Source organism: Amphiura filiformis, chromosome 19 (genome assembly GCF_039555335.1).
Source record: "Amphiura filiformis chromosome 19, Afil_fr2py, whole genome shotgun sequence".
In the NCBI taxonomy this organism is placed as follows: Eukaryota; Metazoa; Echinodermata; class Ophiuroidea; order Amphilepidida; family Amphiuridae; genus Amphiura; species Amphiura filiformis.
This window is the reverse complement of record NC_092646.1, coordinates 17,909,682-17,931,185: the sequence shown is the minus strand read 5'-3', so window position 1 is coordinate 17,931,185 and position 21,504 is coordinate 17,909,682. Positions and strand designations below refer to the sequence as shown.

General features: G+C 35.2%; 1 protein-coding gene across 1 annotated transcript in view; it reads right to left on the bottom strand.

Moving 5' to 3' along the window:
- LOC140140418 (RING finger protein 17-like) overlaps window positions 1-21,504 on the bottom strand; it is a 316,068-nt gene that overhangs the window by 10,956 nt on the left and 283,608 nt on the right. Inside the window, exon 29 of the mRNA XM_072162178.1 lies at window positions 1,117-1,265. Coding sequence (XP_072018279.1) covers window positions 1,117-1,265 — 149 coding nt within the window. The remainder of the gene's footprint in view (window positions 1-1,116; window positions 1,266-21,504) is intronic.

Genomic DNA, 21,504 nt, shown 5'->3' with positions numbered 1-21,504 from the left:
CATTAATGGACTAGGAACAGAACAGGTTAATCACCCTCAAGTAGTGGTAAGAGAGTATGAAACAGTCACTTCCAAGTATATAGTTACTTAGTAAGAGAGCATGTACACCACCCTACGCCATGCATTACTTAGGCTACCCCAATTTCCCTAATCTATCTTGAAAGGTCTCACTAGATACGATTTTAGATTGGACCAAATCTGGGATTTGGGCAAGCTAGCTGGAGGAATGGCAGCTATATGCAAATTAGTTTACATCCGTAAGGTAATTTTTTGTTAAAATGATGAACATTTGCATTTTTCACTCCATTACTGTTATAGTTAAAAACCATATAGCTGTGGTGTTCAGTCCAATATGTTAGGAAAATATTTTACCTGATGACCCCATGTTGGCAAAATGAGCTGAATATTGTTCGAAAAGGTGACCATTCTTGTCGTTGTTTTGCCATTTTTATTTTCACAGACAACTTGACCTTTTGAGGTCAGTTAGTAGACTTTCTTACCAGTTCTCCCTTTGAAATGTGGAAAGTGAAAGTGGTGTAAAATTCTTGCCACCAGCGGCGATCGTTTTTTTGGAGGTTCCCGTGTTTAACTTAATTGCCTTGATTGCAATGCAATTGGATATCACAAATTGATTATGATGTACAGTTATTCATGTTTCCTTTATACATCGGATGCTACAATCCCTCCTACTTGGCAATTTTTAAACGGTAATATAGCTTCCCTAACCTGTGTATTAAATTAGTGTTATTTTATTTTATTCTAACAACACTTTCAGAAACTTGTCAGCATGGCGCACAGCGGTGTGGATAGCGTGAAATAGCCAATTTATCTTTCCCGAGATGACATGGTGCTAAATGAATCATTGACTTGATAGGACACTTGAGATTAGCGTGTAATCCAGCGCTAGTGGTGTTTAAGATAGGCATCAATTACACCAGGTATCAAGAATTGGGCTGTTTCATTTGAAATCTACCACACCTCTGTGGAAGATTTAAGAAAAGTCTTCCACAGAGGGAGTATGGTTTTAAAATGGAATGGGCTAGGGTTAATCACACTGCCCCACTGGATAGTGTTGACTGTTTAAACTGCCTGTGTAGTAGTGTAGGTTATCCTTACCCAGAATCTTCTTCTTCCGAGTCCAACTCTGCTAGCTGATCACTAACCAATCGGACATGTAGCGGCAAACCATCTGCAGGCTGTGGGTCTTGCATGGGTATCTCGGAGGCAGCATCAAATAGCTGGATGCCTGGTATCTCTGCATCATACTGTAATGAGATTCAAAATGGAAAAACTATGATCAATTTGGAATATATATACAAGGTGATGACTGATCAACTGGTCATGGGACACTGAAGGCAGCATCAAATAGCTGGATGCCGGGGGCTGGATGCCTGCATCTTCCTGTGAAGAAACAAAAATAGACAAACGTACAGATTAATGAATGAACAGGCTGGAAAAGATTTTGTAAATGTATAATCATTCCATGAAAGGTGAAAGACTTCACAAACTTCACTCATGGCTGTCATTCTGCAGACACAAAACCTAGTATAAAATATGCATGGTATGCAATGCTATGCATGATTCAATAGAGCACATTATGGACAGAACATTATAGCCCTCATCACAAGCATGTAGCAAAGGCTTGAAAATGTGAAAATGCATAGAAATTATTGTCCGTCTCGCCTCAAAGTCCGATTCAAGTTGAGAGTAATGCCATATTGGATTTTGCAGTGGTTGTGGGTCGTATACCCACGCGTGGAAGGGTGGGTTATCCGTACACTGGCGATGCAACCACGTAAACGCACTGATTTGAATATGCCACAGCGAAATTCAACATGGCGTTGTACTCAACTTTTGACGGGACAAGACAAGACAGACTATACCCTGTTACAGTATCATACTGTGAAGAGAAATAAAGTGATAAATTTGACAAATCAAAATTAACTATGTGATTAGGAACTTTATGGTAGGGTCATCTACACAAATTATATCAATAAATATCTACAAAGATTTGTCCACTTTACATTGCATCAAATAAAAAAAACCCAAACCTACCCCCCCCCCCCCACCCCAAATATAAACCAACAACAATGCAGCTCCTTAATGGAGCCACCCTGAGTCAGGTAACCCCATTTGAAATTCACACTCCATTTGTGGAAGATTATGGTCATGTCTTCCACAGGGGTGTATGGATTTCAACTGGAATAACTCATTTAGGAGCAGACAACCCTGAATGGGTGGCTCTATTTGAAAATCATACTCCTTGTGTGGAAAATTAACATCATATCTTCCATAAGGGGTGTATGGATTTCAACTGAAATAGCCAATTCCAGGCAAAAATCAATCCAATATTCAACATTGCACTCATCTTCACAAGTACACTGTAAACTCAACACCTATGCATATCACTGAGCGTCATCTTCATGCTAACTTCAATAACATCACACCAGTATGTCCACACAAAATGAACATTTTTTTATCACATTAGGCTTCACAGAGCCGTCTTAAAGGTCAAACTTTGTAAGACAATGACCCAATATCAAATTTCTTATTCATATTTGCCAAAAACGTCACTCGTTTTTCTTGCGTCGTAATGCAAGTTTGCTAAGCCTGGAATCAGTTGTTTGTCAAGACTCAATTTTTTGCAAGCACTGAGATTTCAAATATGACAATCTGTCATTACACAATTCCATAACCTCAAAATGTTTCTACACTCAAACAGAATGATCTTTGGATGTCGCTATAAAAACCCATACTCCATAACTTGAGGTCAAATTTCCATCTATGCTTGTTACATAGGAGGTTATTGGACTATGGCATTGGGTATGAGATTATTACAGCTCATAGTGAAGGGGTTATTGATTACTACTTGCGTTGGCGATGTCACTGACACCAAGTACAAATAGTTTCATTGAACTATTCCGTAAAAGTTTAATTTCCCATGTTATTTTGAAAGGACCATTTGAGGATAATAAGCCAATATTAGAAATGGTTTGCATGACAGAAATTATTCTCATTCACTTCTAGTGAGAGCAACATATTCATTCACATACAACATGGGCAAATATTTGAGCAAATAAATAAATCGTAAAGCAAATCTCATTTGAAATTTTGCTCAATCATACAAATCTGTAAGGACAGAATATATACTTTAACACGCATAGAATGACCTTTTAAAATTCATACCAGGCTTTGGAAACTCCTACACCAGAGCAATACAATGAGGTCAGGACAGGAGCAACCTCCCCCTCATATTTACTGTACTGATTTTATAAGAGGGATTAAATTGCAAATTTGTCCTGCTGGCCCACTCCCAGAATAACTTGGGAGCAACCTCCCCCTCATATTTACTGTACTGATTTTATAAGATGGGTTAAATTGCAAATTTGTCCTGCTGGCCTAGAATAACTTGGGAGCAACCTCTCCTATTTATTGTACTGATTTTATAAGAGCGATAAAATTGCAAATTTGTCCTGCTGGTACACTCCCAAAATGACTTTGAAAAAAACAACCCTGCTTAACTGGCCCAAAATGAGGTTAATTTGGGGTTTAAATGAAGATGCAGGGCGCAAATTTTGATTCGAATTTTGTCCTAGTGTTTGAGCTTGTTCCCCCCAGATTGGTACGCCACTGTGCATCTAAGTACCGGATAAATAATTTCTCTACAACGAAGGGCCTCTTATATTTGAACACTTAAAAGAGAATATTGAGTAAAACATTTTTACCATGCAGCATCTGTGTATTTGGACATGGGCTATTGATTGCCAGTCACATATGTATCAGTAAGAATAGATAGTACCTGAGGCAGTGAATGTGATGCAGCATTGGGAACTGTTGTTATGCGACACATACAGTTTAGTTTAGAGCTAAGATGTTTTTATTACTGCCCGAAGCGAAGGGGCCACTGGTCATTGACCAATTATTCATGTTAAAATGGTCATTTTCAAGATCAAAATACTATACGTACCGGTACGTAATGAATAGGGTATCCAAAAGAAGCAAATTTGATGAAAAAAACCTAGCTTACTAGTTCAATCTGGGATCTTCTGTGAGACCACTTGCTTTACATTGAATTTGGTCCTATAGATCATGAAGTACCAACATGTTAAGGGAGGATTTTGCGAGGGAGCGTGTGCGCTACCGACCGCATAGCAGATGGGGTCCAGGGGCCTGCCTACTGCCTTATGGCCCCTGGAAGGCTCCAGTGTGAAAGCCCGGCCACAGGGGTCCAGGAGGCAGCGCTCCAGGAAGCTCTGAGATTTTAGGGCTTTCTAAAGGCTCAGATGTAGTATTTTCACCCCTTTTTTGTTAAAAATTTATGTGAAAATATTAGTGAATTTACCGTGCGCCACTTCGACTAATTCCAAGTGCCAGAAGTGGTGCGTGCACCGCCAGTTGAGAAGGCCTGGTTTAGTGAAATGGACCCCTGATAATATCTTGTATTTTTTGAGAAGCCCTTTGCAATATCTGAAAAAAGATTTATGATTTCCTTGCAAGTAGAAAGTATCCAAAAGTAAAATGGTAATAATGCAGCACTAATATATACCTCTAGGCTCAAATAAATTCATTTCCTGTTTCACATATTGTCCCAAGATTACCATTACCTAGTACTTTAATGGACAGACCTTTGCAAATTTAGCCTCAAACACATTATGTAACTGTTAACACTAAACCAGGAACATGTTTTAACATCTTGTGTTTCGAGATTTTGATGTAACTTTGAAGATTTGGGGGAAAACGCTTTAAACTGACACCAATTGTTACCGTTTTAAGGCCTATTCAGTGGTTTGCTCACTCATACAATCATCAAAATTCAGTTTTTTTATACCTTTGTTGGTAGCATACTGATGTGCTGCAAGTGGTTAAGCCAAAATGTGTGTATTATTTACAAAATAGGACATTTTACATGAAAATGTAAATTCTCTATTAAAAAGTAGAGAAATTAGCTATATGTATTTGAATTGTCAATACTGCTGTTTTTCTTGTTTTTTACCAAATTTTTATTTAAAAAATACCCAATAACAATTTTAATGACTTCTTCATTTTAAGTGTCAGTGCTGTTTTGAGAATTAAAGCCATGTATCTCTACAATCACCCAGCACTGAATGTATGGAATTACAATGTTCAACAGGCAAATATTGATTAATTAATCTTCTTGTACTTTACATCCATACACAAAAAACAACAACAACAATTTTTTTTAGAAAGTTGACCACTTTTTATGATACATGTATCTTTTAAACGCCTTTAGTTCAATTTTTTCTGCCGACAAGTTCCTGGTTTGTAGGAACAAATCACATATGCATTGTAAAGCCATCAAGCCGGTCTCATAGGACAGACAGACCATGTTATCTTTTGTACATGTATTTACCTGGTTAACGAGGAGTCCGATTGATGGCGGGGCATATGGACACTGTGTTCCCTAAGGGTGATACTGAGGTCCGATAGCGACGGAGAAAAAATAACAAAATGTGCCACAAAGGTTTTCCTCTTTTTTGTAAGGGTGAATTGTGATTGTACATTCATTTTTGGAGCACTATAGATAATAAGAAATGAAACAGCTGCCTTCATACTGAAGATTCACTTTCAGATTCAGAGTGTATCTAAACTATCATTGCATCACAAGCATAATTCTTTAACAGCCACAAGTAAAATCATATGTCAACATAAATAATGCTTTGAAACCTCTGGGAAAATGAACTATATAAAATCCAAATTTATTTTTATTTACTATTTATTATGGATAAGTTGCCGATAGCCGGGCCGATAAACACATGATGCCAATTGTGTTGATAAATCACCCCCGTACAGGTGATGTAAAATTTAGCCTTTCAATACATTCAATTCATGCCATACATGAAAAATGTTGACATATTTTTTCTATCATTCAACTCATATCAGGATATATAATGTACACCAATATCAACTAGTTCTATAACTGAAAGCTGTTTTCAAATCATCCAAACATGTCATTACATGTAAAACTTTCAAAAGTATCAATGATGATTTCTAGCAAGTTGCAACAAATTTCTCAACTTTTGGATGTTCATCATCAGTTCTTCAATGCTGATGCTGTATTGAACCCAAGGCGCTGGAACTCAGGTTTCATAACGGGTGATGAGATCCACATCATCAATGCGCACTTTTTGGATGTACATCAATGCGAACTTCTATTATGCACACAGTCAGAATCGCTGAGCGCTCTACACACAACATTGTGCCATGGGCGCCCAATGTGCATTTGCACTGTAATGCACTTCAAAGAAATATGCTCACTACACGATCACTTCCCAGATGCGGATCCAAGTGCAGTGTAGATAGACGTTGATGTAGATTCTAGGAGTCCACACTGAATCAAATTGATGCGGATATTTCTCTTGTGTCACCCAATGTCCTTGAGCGTTTTTTTTTGTCCAGTGCAGATAGTGACATCAACCTGTCAAAGCACCTGTTTCAACTGTGCACATTGAGTGAAGGCTCCAGCTTTGAAGCTGGGCAATAAAAGAGATACAGACTATCTGCAAACAGCCAAAGTCCCTGTACTTTATATGCTGTGAATTCTTGCATATTCATGAAGGCCAATTTTGTTCCATTGTGCATGTCTAACAATCACACAAGTATTGCATAGAATGTTGCATACACAAAAGGCCGTAAAAAATGTGGTATGTGCATAGCAGTTTCATCTGTAGCACTCCATGGAACAATAGGCCGTCATTAACGGGTGATGCTGGGAAACCTGTTTGCGGATAGTCTGTATAAGCAAGCTGTGCTCAATGAAATTTGACCATATGCCAAAGTCTGCACTTAGATAAAACAAATAGAGATCAAGAATGTTTTTTTTAATACATCAATGCTCTGTCTAATCATAAAGCTACTGTGAACAAGGAAGTTTTAAAGGAAAAGGTCTTGCAAACCCTGATCCTGAGGTTTTATCTATCCGAATGGGAAAACTTTGCCCATTCTATCCTCTTAAATTTTGTTGCGTTAGCATTTTTAACAAGTTGGTTACAGAAGTAACCAATAGTCATTTATGCACCAAAGAGCACACATAGGAGCTATTACGTTTGTACACGATAGCATATAGGTTATAATAACTGACAAATAGGACTCAAAGGGAATTGTCAAACTGCCTAGATATATGTTTGTCATAACATATTTACTGAGAAAACAAAAACATCTAAAAGAGACCGTCAGAGTCACTCACCCTGAACAGCAATTCAGGTCACAGCTCCGAGCAAATCTGGCGGTTTAAATGTTAATATTTTGAAAGTGTCTCATTTGACACTTCAAATGAGAACATGCTGCAATTTTTTTTTAATAGGTCATGCAAGAGAGATTTTCAGAAGATTTTGCACAATCCTGATGGCAGCAATCGCAGTCTCCAGAGTGTTGAGAAGATTCCTCTAAAACAAAAAACAAAAATTAAGTATATGACAAGAACCTCTAGATTATTTTTATAATACAAAGATTTGATGTGTGTTAATGCATGAAAGATAAAAAAAAAGCCTGTATCTTATATGCATCATAATTTGATAGGTAGGACTTTGATTTCCTTCCGAAAAGCTGAAAATCTGCCCACCTTTTATAAATTGTAATTAAAATGTCAGAGCCCAATACCGTCTACATCTGGCACCTATTAATCTTTTAAAAATCAGTCTGCATGGAGGCCTTATTTCATGAGAAAATTCAATTCTTAAGCTGCAAGGCATGAGACATATTGGCAAAATCACACGCTCATATCATGATTTTGCTTCCTTCTGCCATAAATAATATACTGCCCCACCATACATTATATTGAGACATACTTCAGGGAAATAATGTAATTATAATGTGATCTAATTCATTTCATCTAGATCACGAAGTCAATTGAAAATTCATCAAAATGCACTTTCCAAAGGTTGAAAACTTTGAAAGTCTGCAGAATATTCTTTAATCTTGTATACATTTTAATAGTAAACTATTGTACCCAAATAATTAGAAAAATAAATAATACAACTGAAATTCATATATACATATACTGATTGCACTGAAACTTGAGATTTAACAGAAATAATGCAATCTGTCTATATCAGGAATGAAACAATGAACCATGAAAGTAATTATATAATCATGAAAATGAACTTTCAGAGTTTGACAACTTTGATGTTTGCAGTACATTGGAAAAGTTGATGATCATTGAGGGAGAGAAATTGAAGAAGTTTTTCCTATTATTCTATCTTTATAAAAAATATTTAAACTTGTATCGATTTCAACAGAGGAGTGCCATAAATTAATTAAAATCTGTAGGTTTTCACACAATCCGTAAATTGAAGCCCTCTTCAGGGAAATTTGATAACTACTTTTGATGTTTATTTGGCAGACATGTATGAATAAAGTAAGAATGAATTTGAATGATTAGATTTGCTATACTAGAAAAAAATGCAATTTGATAGAAACAAAATTCAGATTAAAGGGATGTTCCTGCCATCATATATACATATTTTCCTCATTTCCTCTGTCTGTGAAAATATCATGGGTAAAAGATATTTTGCTGGATTTTTTAGGCAAATTGTGTCCAAATTGGGGTAACCAATTTATTATTCGGGCAGTAAGTATTCTCTGTGGCTTTCAAATACACACTTTTGGCTTTTCGATATGGATTATCTTTTACAGTCAGATATGTCTTTTTTTTTAATTTTGAGCCTAACAGTGCTAACACTATACATGTTAATTGGCACAGCAGAACCAACATGTCTCAATTAAAGCACCTAAATTCAGGACGTCTTCATTCTAAATCACATATATATTTCCCAAATGGAAAACATGCAAACTCATATTGACTTTTTTCCTACTTAAGGGGTATAATCCACGCGTCTAGTACGCACTCGTTTCTAACTGAAATTTCTGTGAAATCTTGTCTGCGCAGTTCTTGCCGCCACGCACGCGTCAAACTAAAAATTGCGTGGAGTGTGCGCCAGGCACTGGTAAGAAGTTCAGCTACGAGAGTACCGTGTTTTCATCGACATTTAACAATCATTTTTGTATAAGAAAGAAAGATAAACAAAGAAAATATTTGTGTAAATTCTCATAAAAAACACAAAGAATAAAAGAAGGAAAGAAATAACTAAAGAAATAAAGAAAGAAAAAGTTCAGGAGTGAAAGAAAGAAAGAAGGAAAGAAAGAAAGAAAGAAAGAAAGAAAGAAAGAAAGAAAGAAAGAAAGAAAGAAAGAAAGAAAGAAAGAAAGAAAGAAAGAAAGAAAGAAAGAAAGAAAGAAAACTAATAAAAAGGAAGAAAGAAAGAAAAGAGAAGGAATAAAAGGAAGATAAACAAAGAAAGACAGAGTGAAATAACATAAGAATAAAGGAAACTGAAAAAAATAATGTAATCAATCAAATAAATAACAACAACAGAAAGAAGTGAGAAAGAATAAAAAGAAGAAAGGAAACGAAAACAAAACAAAACAAAGACAGAATTAAATAATGAGGGAAAAGAAAGATAAAAATAATAACCACGATAACAAAATATATAGACCTAGGCCTATAGACCTAGGCCTAATTAGACTAGGGCGAGCCCATTTCAGAAATCCAAAAAATGTATTATTTCATGGAAAAGAAAATTATGATGTAATTAAATGGTATTAGCGTTACACATCTCTCATTTGGTTACATATATAAAGTGTAACTTCGTAATGTAATGTAACACAATTTAACTCAATTTTGGTAAAGGTTGGGCAAGAGGAAATCAATAATACGTAAAAATAATATAGGCTATAGGATTATATATTATATAAATAAAACTAGGTCTATATTTTGTTTCTTAGGCATACTGTCCATTAAACAGGCACAGTAGGCCTACGAAAAAATATATAAAAGGGATATCAAACGGCCTTTTTATTTGTCTTATTAACTAGTATTATAACTTATTTATTATAAAGCAGTTTCTTATTTTACTATACTGATTATTAATATAATGAAATTATTTCAATAGTGTTTTAAGGTAAAATTCTGTAATTTGAAATATATATTCACATAAAGTCAATTTTATTTTTTAAAATAAAATGTCTATTTTCACATCTGAGTTACTTCGCGTGCAGCTGACTTTATAACTTATGATAAAACAAGAATGATACGTAGATCGAACCAAGTTTTCCCAGCAAACACAAAAAACGTTAACACTTTTTAAACATTTGGGTTTTGATTTGAGTAAATTAAATGTCGGGTTATATAAAGGTTATGAAAACGTTTTAATACGTTTGTATGAAAACACACTACAATAATATTTCTAAAATGTTTTCAAAGTGTTATTGTAAAAAATATGTTTTGCAAATAGATTTTGCCAAATATTTTGTCAACACTGAAACAACATTATGTTAGAATGTTTGCAGTATAACGTTTTTGAGTGTTTTGAAAACGTTTTATACCCTTTATAACCCTTTAAATAACCCGACATTTAAACGTTTGCAACCTTTTCTAACCTTTGCGAATGATGTCGAAAATGTTTTGTGTTTGCTGGGTACCTGCCTAAAATGAGATGATATTTGAGTAATATTAATATGACTCTAAACATGATAAATAACGGGATCCGCTAATATTTAAGTTAATAATTAAAGGCCTATTCAGTGATAGCCTGTAAAAAAGTATCATTGTTTATAGGATTGCATAGGAGTGAAGGATAAGTCATTAAAGTTGTCATAGGTATACAAGTATTTTTGCTATATGCAAAGCATGCAACGAGAAAAAGCGGCAGTATTGACAAAGTTCAAATTCAATTCAATTTGAAATTACAGATTCATGTAAAATATCTCATTTTGTTTGTTGGCTTAACCACTTTTGGTTTTCGATTTTTGAAGAACTTCATATTGAGTGAAACTATATAACCTAATGGATACTTTGGAATCAAGAGGGTTAATAAAACCGAAGAAAATCACCCCACTGTCTTGTTGCAGGTGTTTGCGATATCCCCTGCATACGCGGACAATTTAGCTCGTATAAGATGCGACAAGTTTTTGCAAGTGACGCGCTATCATATCGCACTAATAAATAAAAAAAAAAAATATGCCATTTCCGCTCAAATTGTGAAAAAAGTAACTCGGTGACCCCCATTTTTTATTAGCTTTAATGAAACATCCTATCAGTAAGCATATTATATCAAAAAATCAGCAAAATTGTTGGGGTAGATTTTTTTGTTATAATCGAAAATATGTCTAAATTTTCCATTTTTCCATAGACGCCTGTACTAATTTTCCCCAAAAACAGCCTTTTTAAAATGGTTATTTCTCAAAAACTAGCTCGGTGACCCCTCTTTTTTATTTTAGTTATTCGAAGTATATCGATGAAAGGTAATTGGTACGAAGTTTAAGAAAAATTGTTGGACGGGATCTTGTATGGATTATACCCCTTAAGTTTGTTTACAGGTCTTGTTCTATTTACAGTTCAAATTTGAATGTAGAATTCAACAACAGCCTTTTGTTAATTTGAATTAGAGCTCAAAATATCGGTCTTAAAGGCCTAGATGCCATTGATGCTTTTAGGAGAGGTGTCTACCTCTATTAGGAAGTCCCTACCTCCAGAAATCAATGAACACTCTTAATGCTCTGTGTGCTAGCCATTAAGGCTTCAACGTAAAAAAAAACCCGAAGTTTTGAGATATTTTCTTAAAATATAAAGAGTTATCTCAAGAACCACTGAACTAATACTAGGCGTGTTTGTACTCATTTTAATGCATTTTACAAGCTAATTCCAAATATGGTCATGAAAATTGACATTTCTGAAATTTTTGAATTTTTAAAGAAAATTTGAAACTTGTCATCTGCAGTCGACACTCGCGTGGAGAGAGTTAAGATATTACTCTATTTGCAAGAGAAGTATGAAGAATTCAGATGCAAACATGTTACATCCAAAGGCTGCCTTGAGTAGTTTTTTTTATAATAAAATTAAATAAATATGGGGATTTATAGTCTTGCCTCCTCTTGCCCTCCCTGTGGGAGAATTTTGTAATTTTTAGCCTATTTTTGACCATTTCCATCAAAGTTTGACCCCTGGAAATTTACCTTGCCCCCATCTCCTTTGAAAAAGTCCTGGCAATGCCACTGATGCCAACCTACAGGCCTATGCACACTTTACAGATTTTTGCTGACTACTGTGGCCCAAGACATACAGCTCACCTTAAAAACCATTTTACAACATTCAGAGATGTAACTCAATATAGGTGCATTGGATCACCTCTCTGAGCAATGTATGGGTAAACCAAGACAATTAGGTGATTCCTATTGATAACACAAGTCACATGGTCTGTTACTCTTACGGTATGTTAGTCTTATGGTCTGCTAGGCCTAATGGTTGCCGGTCCAAAATTACCCCAGTGCCCTAACCCCAAACCTAACTTTCTGACTAGCGAAACCTTTTTATTTTCCGCACTGCAAGCTTTTTTTTTGGACAAGCAACCATTATTTTCAGATTAGCAAATCTTATGATTAGTGACTATTAGGACAAGTGGTCAATCCCTACACTATAATGCCTAATAACAACATGAAAACTAATCAGACACAGGAGCACACAGCATTATCACATTTTGTGTCAGAACTCTTCTTATTAGGTGAATCCACACGAGACAGGATTCGCATCAAAATGCATTCTTGGAATATGGTCTCCTCGTATGCGAGCAGATGGCATTGTGTCACGAGTGCCCTGCACACACACATGACATTGTGCCAAGAGCACCCTACAGGCACACACACTGTACACTTAAAAACACACTCACTGATCATTTCCCAAATGCAGATTTAAGTGCCGTGCAGACACTTTCTACTATGGATGCGCATCCCAGAAGATCGCATTGAAACACTACAATGCGGATCCAGCTCGCATGTGAAATGTAACTGTCTTTATGCGTTATTTAACTTGCATGCTGTTAGGGAATATAAATGTTTTGATCAGTTACTTTATCCAGACTTTTTTTACATACGACACCTGCTAGGTGAGAGTGCATAAGTGCATTGGTAATGTTTTAAAGAAAGTTAAAGGAAAAACTATTCTTGTTTCTATGGGCACAGACTTGCACTTATTTTTTCAACACAAATCATATTAGTTGAATAGATTTGATGTAAAGCAATTACTGGTATATCAAATTCAAAGGCCACTGAATTGTATTTTTGCTTATACATTTCTGTGAAATTTCCCAGTATGTAAGTTTATTTCATGTTGGATTTCATTTTGCTTTATTCTGTCAAGTTATACCGATTAGAATGGAAAGAGCATTTCAAAAGTGACATTTGTGATGTGATCAAGCAAAATCAGTTGGAAATTGGATATATTGATTTTCAGATATAGCCAAACAAAGACAATAATTTCTTTACTGCATATTGTTTTGGAAACACTTCAACTGTTCATATCTTAAGAACTAATGTTCAATTTCAATGGGGTTTTCTTCAAAATGTAGCTTTGCAAATGATTTATACGATCATGTAAAGAGCTGAAAATTGAATATGCCTGACTTCAAACTAATTTTGCTTTGATCACGCCACATTTGAGATATTTCTTCCTTCAAGGTGATTCCCACCAGCTTTTTAATGGGCTAAGATTACAGGGTGACATATCAGTGCTCATTCGCTGTGCTCATAATCAGCATGTTTCAAGAGAAAAGTCTACCAAAACCTTGGTCATTTTTGAAATGCTCTTTTTTCCATTCAAATTGGTGTAAGTAAGGAAACTAAAGCCGCTTTATGCTGAATGGGGTATCAAAGTACACAGAACAAAATTATCCATCTATATTTGACTACTTTATTTGGCAATTTAGGTTTAGTGTCTTGAAGATACTGCTTTTGTTTAAGTGTACAGATACTTTTTGTATGCAGTATCGGTGGGGAACACAGGATGGTGCAAACTTATCAGGTGTCAAAACTGGATCTTCTTATAACTTGTGCAGCTCACGTTATTTAAATAAAGGTTAATGCTCTGCGTGCTAGCCATGCGCTTAAACGGAAAAAGTTCAAGTGTTGAAATATTTTCTCAAAATATCAAGAGATATCTTAAGAACCACTGAACCAATAGTAGGCTTGTTTGTACTCATTTTAATGCATTTTTCATGCTGATTCCAAATATGGTCATGACAATTTACATTTCTGAAATGTTTGAATTAAAAAAAAATTGAAACATGTCATCTGCAGTCGACAACCGCGTGAAGAGAGTTAAGACTTTTTCTTTACATACATGAAAGCAGCTTATAGGTAGTCTGGAGTAAACAGTATCCCCTCCCACACATACCATTATCACTAAACATCTCATGTGTCCATAACATAAAAACAAAATCCAGTCAATAATATCATACACCATAATCACTCCCTCACACCATAATCTCTGCTATCAACATCTTTCTAACACATGTGATGCGATCAAGCAAAATCAGTCAGAACACGGAAATTTTGAATTTTCAGTTTCTTATAGGATAGTAAAAAGCCTTTACAAAGCTGCATTACCCCCAGACAGAAATAATTCGGTCACAAACACCAATTGCGCATCTGTCAGGCATTCAGACAGACATATATTTATTTGCATCAAATATCATATGTTACAATAAATTAGCATGCACATTAAGAAAACAGCTTCCACAATACTTTGAAAATATAGTTAGTATTATTACCAGGACCTAGATGAACCTACCTAAGATACCTCCCCAGTGAACTATCTACCTGGGAGCTGATCAAGTCATAACAAAACTAATAATAACTATATTATTGGATATACCGCCCCAGTGAACTACCTGGAATCTAGTACCTCCCCAGTGAACAACCTACCTGGGAGATGAATTGATCATGAATTAGGACCTAGATGAACCTACCTAAGTTACCTCAACCCAGTGAACAACCTACCTGGGAACTGATTATGTCATAACAAAACTAATGAATATATTATTGGATATACCGTCCCAGTGAACAATCTACCTGGAATCTATACCTCCCCAGTGAACAATCTACCTGGGAAGTGAATTGATCATGAATCAGGACCTAGATGAACCTACCTAAGTTACCTCAACCCAGTGAACAACCTACCCGGGAGCTGATCATGTCATAACTAAACAAATGAATAATTATATTAGTGAATAGTGGGCTGAATCTTTACGATAACTGTGCATGAATACTGTTCTTCCAAGAGATTGCTTCCTGGAATCCTAGGAGAGAAATTCCTGAAAGGTTAATTTGGATATAAAATAGTATATTAATCCAATATGAAAATATATAAAGTATACATGTACATAATTAAATACATGTTAGAAAACATTGCCTTACTTGACTGTTTTAACATTGAGTAATCCTTGATAATATTATAGTGAAAGTTAAATCACACCCATAGAACAGTTCATTCAACATGTTAAACTAGCTCAGAGAAGAGTTACCCCGAACTACTTTTTTCTACAAGATGAAGTACCTGCAAAATTTATTCTTTAATATAGCCAAGCACAGGGTGGTCTTTTGACATTTTTATCGAAACGAACTTTGCTGATACCACCATCATAAATATAAAAGATCCCAGAGCATATGTATATATGTCAAATTGCACACCCCTAACTCTTCTAAGTAATTACATATTTCATTTAATTTTATTTGCCAGAAAAACGTTATAAAATACATATATTGCCCATCTATAAGCACTACATCAAAAACAATTAGATATTTAAAATGATTATATAAGCCCTTGAAAAGATCATCAGGACTGTTAGATAACATACCAATGGTAAACTGCTTCACGAGTCCAACAATTCGATATTAATATATCTTTGCTATAATTGCTACTGGTACCACACTTATGTAGATAATATCCTGCTGTAGGTTATTCACCCAGTAGTTTAAATGAACAAACAAAGCAAAGTGAGTTGCACATTTTTTGTTACAGTATTAAATTTAATTTACAATATAATCTTCTTCAGATAATGTCACATATTTTATTAAATTTTTCGATTATCCAAGATTATTCTTTCTTATACATCAACATTTATTAATTAGCCATAAACTTTCGGCTTTTATTATACTATTTTCAAACCTTTAATGGCTTTAAATGCACACCTTGCAATAGGGAGTGGTGGGTGGGAGAAAAATTCACCATATGACTTCTCTGCATGAATGTTGACAGAATAATGGTGGTACATACACACACACAAGAATCAAGCCTTGTTAAAGGTGATCGCTGATTGGCCCAATGATCACTGATGGTGCCCATGATAAACAAATAGACAATACACATGTATCACCTCATATTGATCTTATATCACTTCATATTGATCTTTTAGCAATAAACTAACAGGACCAAACCATTATTTCTGCAGGGGTCAAACTGGTTTTTAACCTGGTGGTTCAAAACGTTATTTTGAAGAAAAGCCCATTACAATTGAACAACCACTTCCAAAGATATGGGTAATTAAAGAGTTTCCAAAACAGCAGGAAACAAAAGGAAATATTTCCTTTCTTTGGTCATACCTCAAAATCAATATTTCTGAGTTCCGACTGATTTTGCTTGATTGCATCACACATTTAACTACTTCTATGAAAAGAATTCTGCAGAATAGAAACTAGTAACATCAACAACTATTATACTTGTGAATATACCAATCCATAAAAAAATAAATAACACTGTCCCTAAAAAAACGAGAACAGCATAACATCTTTTACCCCTGAGATATAGACATAGCAGAGTTGTTCACTGGTCAGTGGCAAAAGGATATTGACCGCTGTGAATAATGTGACGGTCTCGCTACATGGGATGCCACGCCAAACGAGTGCCCATTGGCAAAACATCAACATTTTATGATTGGACAAATTGTACGCTTTAATAAGCTGTCCCTAGTGTGTCCGTTACATGCTTCAATGACAACACTAGGTTCTTGACCTGCAACACATTCTTATGTAACCAGATAATATAATATACTCCAGAATAAGAAAACATGCCCTTCAAAATCAAAAGACTGTTACTAAATGCATACTAGGTGTTTGATGTACAAAACTTGCCAAGTAGTCAAATGATATGATATAGGCGTAATGTCTATGGACTACTCTCCTAGGAAAGGATGATCCAGTGACACATGTCAAGCACCAAGATAAATAAAGTTATTTATATACATCGTAAGGGTAGATGGGGTATTGTTGGTCGAAAAAAAAAAAAAAAATGATTTTCATTATCTGAATCAAAAATGATTGAAAATAACACTTTGATGTTTTGCAAAAGTTAATTATACAAATCATACTTTGAAAACTTGCTTAATTTATTGTTGTTAATGTTAATTACAAAAGTGTCGTTGTTTCAGCCCTCTTTACAACATAACTCAAGAACCACAGGACCTACAAAAGTGTATCTGTGATATTTGAATTCTTCTACACGCTCGCTATAAATTGATCAATGCAATATTTGCCAAAGCTCACTACCATTCGCAAGATGCTGTGAACTATACCAAATCGCAACAGTTTAAAACAGTTGCTAGCCTTAATGCAAAAATGAAAAGCAATTGCCAAAACATTTGGCATGTTACAATCACAGGCAGATATGGTAACTTGAATTTTGATATTACCGATAATTTTGAAAACTGCCTGAAAAGCCTTGTGAATAAGGCCTTAAAAGGCCCAAAAAAGGCTGAAAAAATTAAAATGTGTAAATTTGGACAACAAAACTACCTGAATTTAGGCAAAAGCCTGAAAATTCTCATGCCTGAATAAATCAGAGTCCTTGATTGGTTAATTGCATGATATAATCATCTGTGTGTCCAATCACAATGGAGCTTTTAGATTTCTCAGTAACTTGAAGCTTAATCCCCATCAGTTCTACTGACTATTCTTACCATATCTCTGATTGGCTCAATACATGATATATTACCCCTTTTTGCAACCAATTAGAATATGTTTAGAGGCATATGATTTGGCTGTTAGTGTCCATGGGGTTAAATGTGAGCCTTGGTTGCAAAGAGTATTTTCTTATTATTTGCTTTATTAACTTTTTATCTATTACTATCTCAGAAAAGGTACAGAATTTATATATTCAATATGACATCATTTAAACTATTCATCCTCATTCAAATAAAGTTCTGTTCCCTCTCCACTTGGAATATCCCAAAGCACAATAAAACACCTGTTCAGTTTGGATGGTTGTGGAATCAATCTACAGAACAGTCCCTTTGACATCTTACAACTAGTCATGAGAGTCATCCAACTTGGCTACCAGAAGCCCTGCCTATTATATTGAATAGGCCAATGCAACGTCCTTCCATTGCTGACGTAAGGTACCCTTTGATGTAGCATATCAAATTTAGGTTCTTACTTGTCTAATGACAGTTTCACATGAAGTTAGATGATATCTTAGGACTAAAAAGAAAGAACAAGTTATATTAGTATAAATCACCATGCACCTGTGCAGACAAACTAAACCAGACAGACAGATATCTTTGATTTCAGTGAATACAATAATATTATTAATTCCTTTCATATCAGTTTTTTGTTTTCAATTCAAACTTCCATCATAGCGAGGGATTAGTACATCTGCAATAGCTGCCATTATACATTTTGACCATGCATGCATGCATTCTATATTGTACATATCTGCGATACATATCAAAATAAAACTCAACTCACCCCATGAACTGATTTGAGAAAAGTGACCTACATAAAACCGTATTGACTATGCCTCTGGTAGAGTCCCAATGCCTGGTTATAATTTTACCCTCTATTTTTTCCTGAAATTGCAAAACTACCTGTTAATTCAGATCTTAGACATTACAGTAGATAGCTACTTCATCAATATTCATATCAGTAGTAGATAGCTACTTCATCAATACATATATCAGTAGTAGATAACTACTTCATCAATATTCATATCAGCAGTAGATAGCTATACTTCATCACTACCCATATCAGCAATAAATAGCCATGTCATCAATGCCTGGTTATAATCCTATCCTCTAATTTTCCTAATATTGTAAAACGACCTGTTAACACAAACCTTAGACATTGCAATCTGTTTATAGTAATGTGTCCTAACCACTACCAACAATTATTTTCTTTCTTCCTAAAAAAAACCCTTATCAGCAGTAGATAGTTCCTTCATCAATACCCATATCAGCAGTAGATCACTACTTCGTCAATACTCATATCAGCAGTAGTTCCTTCATCAACACCCATATCAGCAGTAGACAGCTACTTCATCAATACCCATATCTATATTGTACACATATGGTAATGACACCTGGCAGCTATTATAGATATGGACTTATTGCACTAGCCCCTCGACAGACAGTATACAAATTTGTATGCATTGATCAAGAACATTGAACTCATAATAATTCTCTTTTTCAACAATAAAAAAATAATAGCACGAGATAGATAACACACAGTAACTTCAACTTCAGATTAGAATCAGGCATTTTCTAAAAAGACTGATGAACAATAATTCTATCCTTCAAGTATATCCATCAAATCTAAATCACCGGAAATTGTCACTCGCTGTAGCAGAATTAGATTGAAGTAGGTAGGTAATCCCTAAGGCATGTGATGCCAAAACTCTAGTCTTACACGATAAGTCTGACCAGTAACAATATCATTATCAACCTGTTACAGTACACAAAAGCATTTTGACTAGGTCTCATTTGATCAAAACTTTCATTTGCACTAAAATTAACACAATGATTAAAGTCTTTGACCAAAATATTGGTTAATTAAAAAAATAAAAATAAAAGGCTAACAAAAACAGAATAAAGGTTTGTCTCACAAGACTGGGTACACAGAGCTTTAAAAATGATTGTTTTTAACATTACTTTTTTAGCTGAACATTTTACAAGTCATGGAAAAAGTTACTATCATGCTGCGATCACAGAATTAAAGGTATACAGTATTCGCTATTCGATTAACGCTCATTCGATCAGGCTGAGGTCACATAGTATACTCATGTGAACTCAGCCTGATCGAATGAGCGTTAATCGTATAGCGAATACCGTATACTTCTATGTGATCGCAGCCTTAAGGACAAAAAAAAAAGGAAAGAAAAGAATAGTGGGTCATAACAACTGCAAATAAAAAAAAGATTGTACATAGCACCTCATGCGAGATACTAAAAGCCAAACAAAATTGTTTCGCTTGCCCAAGATCACAATAGTTGGAGAAAGCTTGTAGTCTGCAGCCGACTGATGATGATGATGATGATGATGATGTACATAGCAACTAACTTTAGTAAAATGTATAGCACACTTCTGTCCATTATCTTCTGGGACAAACATTTTTTTAGCCTTATCAAAGAGATTATACTTTATCCAGTCTTTTCTTGTATGCCTTGTTTTGCAATTGTCCTTGGTAAAAGCTTGGGCCACTATATCAAGTTTCCCAACTATGCAGACACAGTGAAATCCTAATCTAATTTGTTGACCGACGTAATACGGTATTCTACCTATTCTATTAGTGATCAATTTGATTAATTGGGATTATGCCATTCATTGCTTGCAATAGCTTTGACGCGTAATTTCTTAAATTAGCTGCGATACGTATCAAAATAAAACTCAACTCACCCCATGAACTGTATTGAGAAAAGTGACCTACATAAAACTGTATTGACTCTGCATCTGGTACATCCCAATGCCTGGTTATAATTTTACCCTCTATTTTTTCCTGATATTGAAAAACTACCTGTTAACACAAATTTTAGACATTATGATCTGTTTATAACAAGTCCTAACCACCACCACCAATTATTATCTTTCTTCCTTATCAGCAGTAGATCACTACTTCAGCAGTCAAGTTAGCTCAATCGTTAAGGCGTTCGACTATGGTGCGACAGGTTGCGGGTTCGAACCCTGGCGGTGCCTAGTAGTAATATGCTCTCGTGGAAAAATTGAGTTAGCTTGAAATTCCCCTGGACAAGGAACTTACTGCTAATTGTCTCATTGTAACCCGTACCAAACTCGGGGAGCTGATCCTGGTTGCGATGGTTATTTATGGATTGTCTAGGGTGCGCGCTCTTGTAGCAGCAAAGTCCCTGATTTGTTGTTAAATGGTTTATGGAATGATGTGAGGCCGTAGTGGTCAGCAACAACCTGAAAAGTGTGCTGAGGCTTGTGGATCAACGTCTAGGCGTTGTGCCCATATCAGCAGTAGATCACTACTTCATCAATACCCATATCAGCAGTAGATAGCTACTTCATCAATACCCATATCAGCAGTAGATAGCTACTTCATCAATACCCATATCAGCAGTAGATAGCTACTTCATCAATACCCATATCAGCAGTAGATAGCTACTTCATCAATACCCATATCAGCAGTAGATAGCTACTTCATCAATACCCATATCAGCAGTAGATGGCTACTTCATCAATACCCATATCAGCAGTAGATGGCTATTTCATCAATACCCATACCAGCAGTAGATGGCTACTTCATTGATACCCATATCAGCAGTAGATCTATAGCTACTTTATCAATACCCAAATCAGCATTAGATTGCTACTTCATCAATACTCATATCGGCAGTAAATGGCTACTTCATCAATACCCATATCAGCA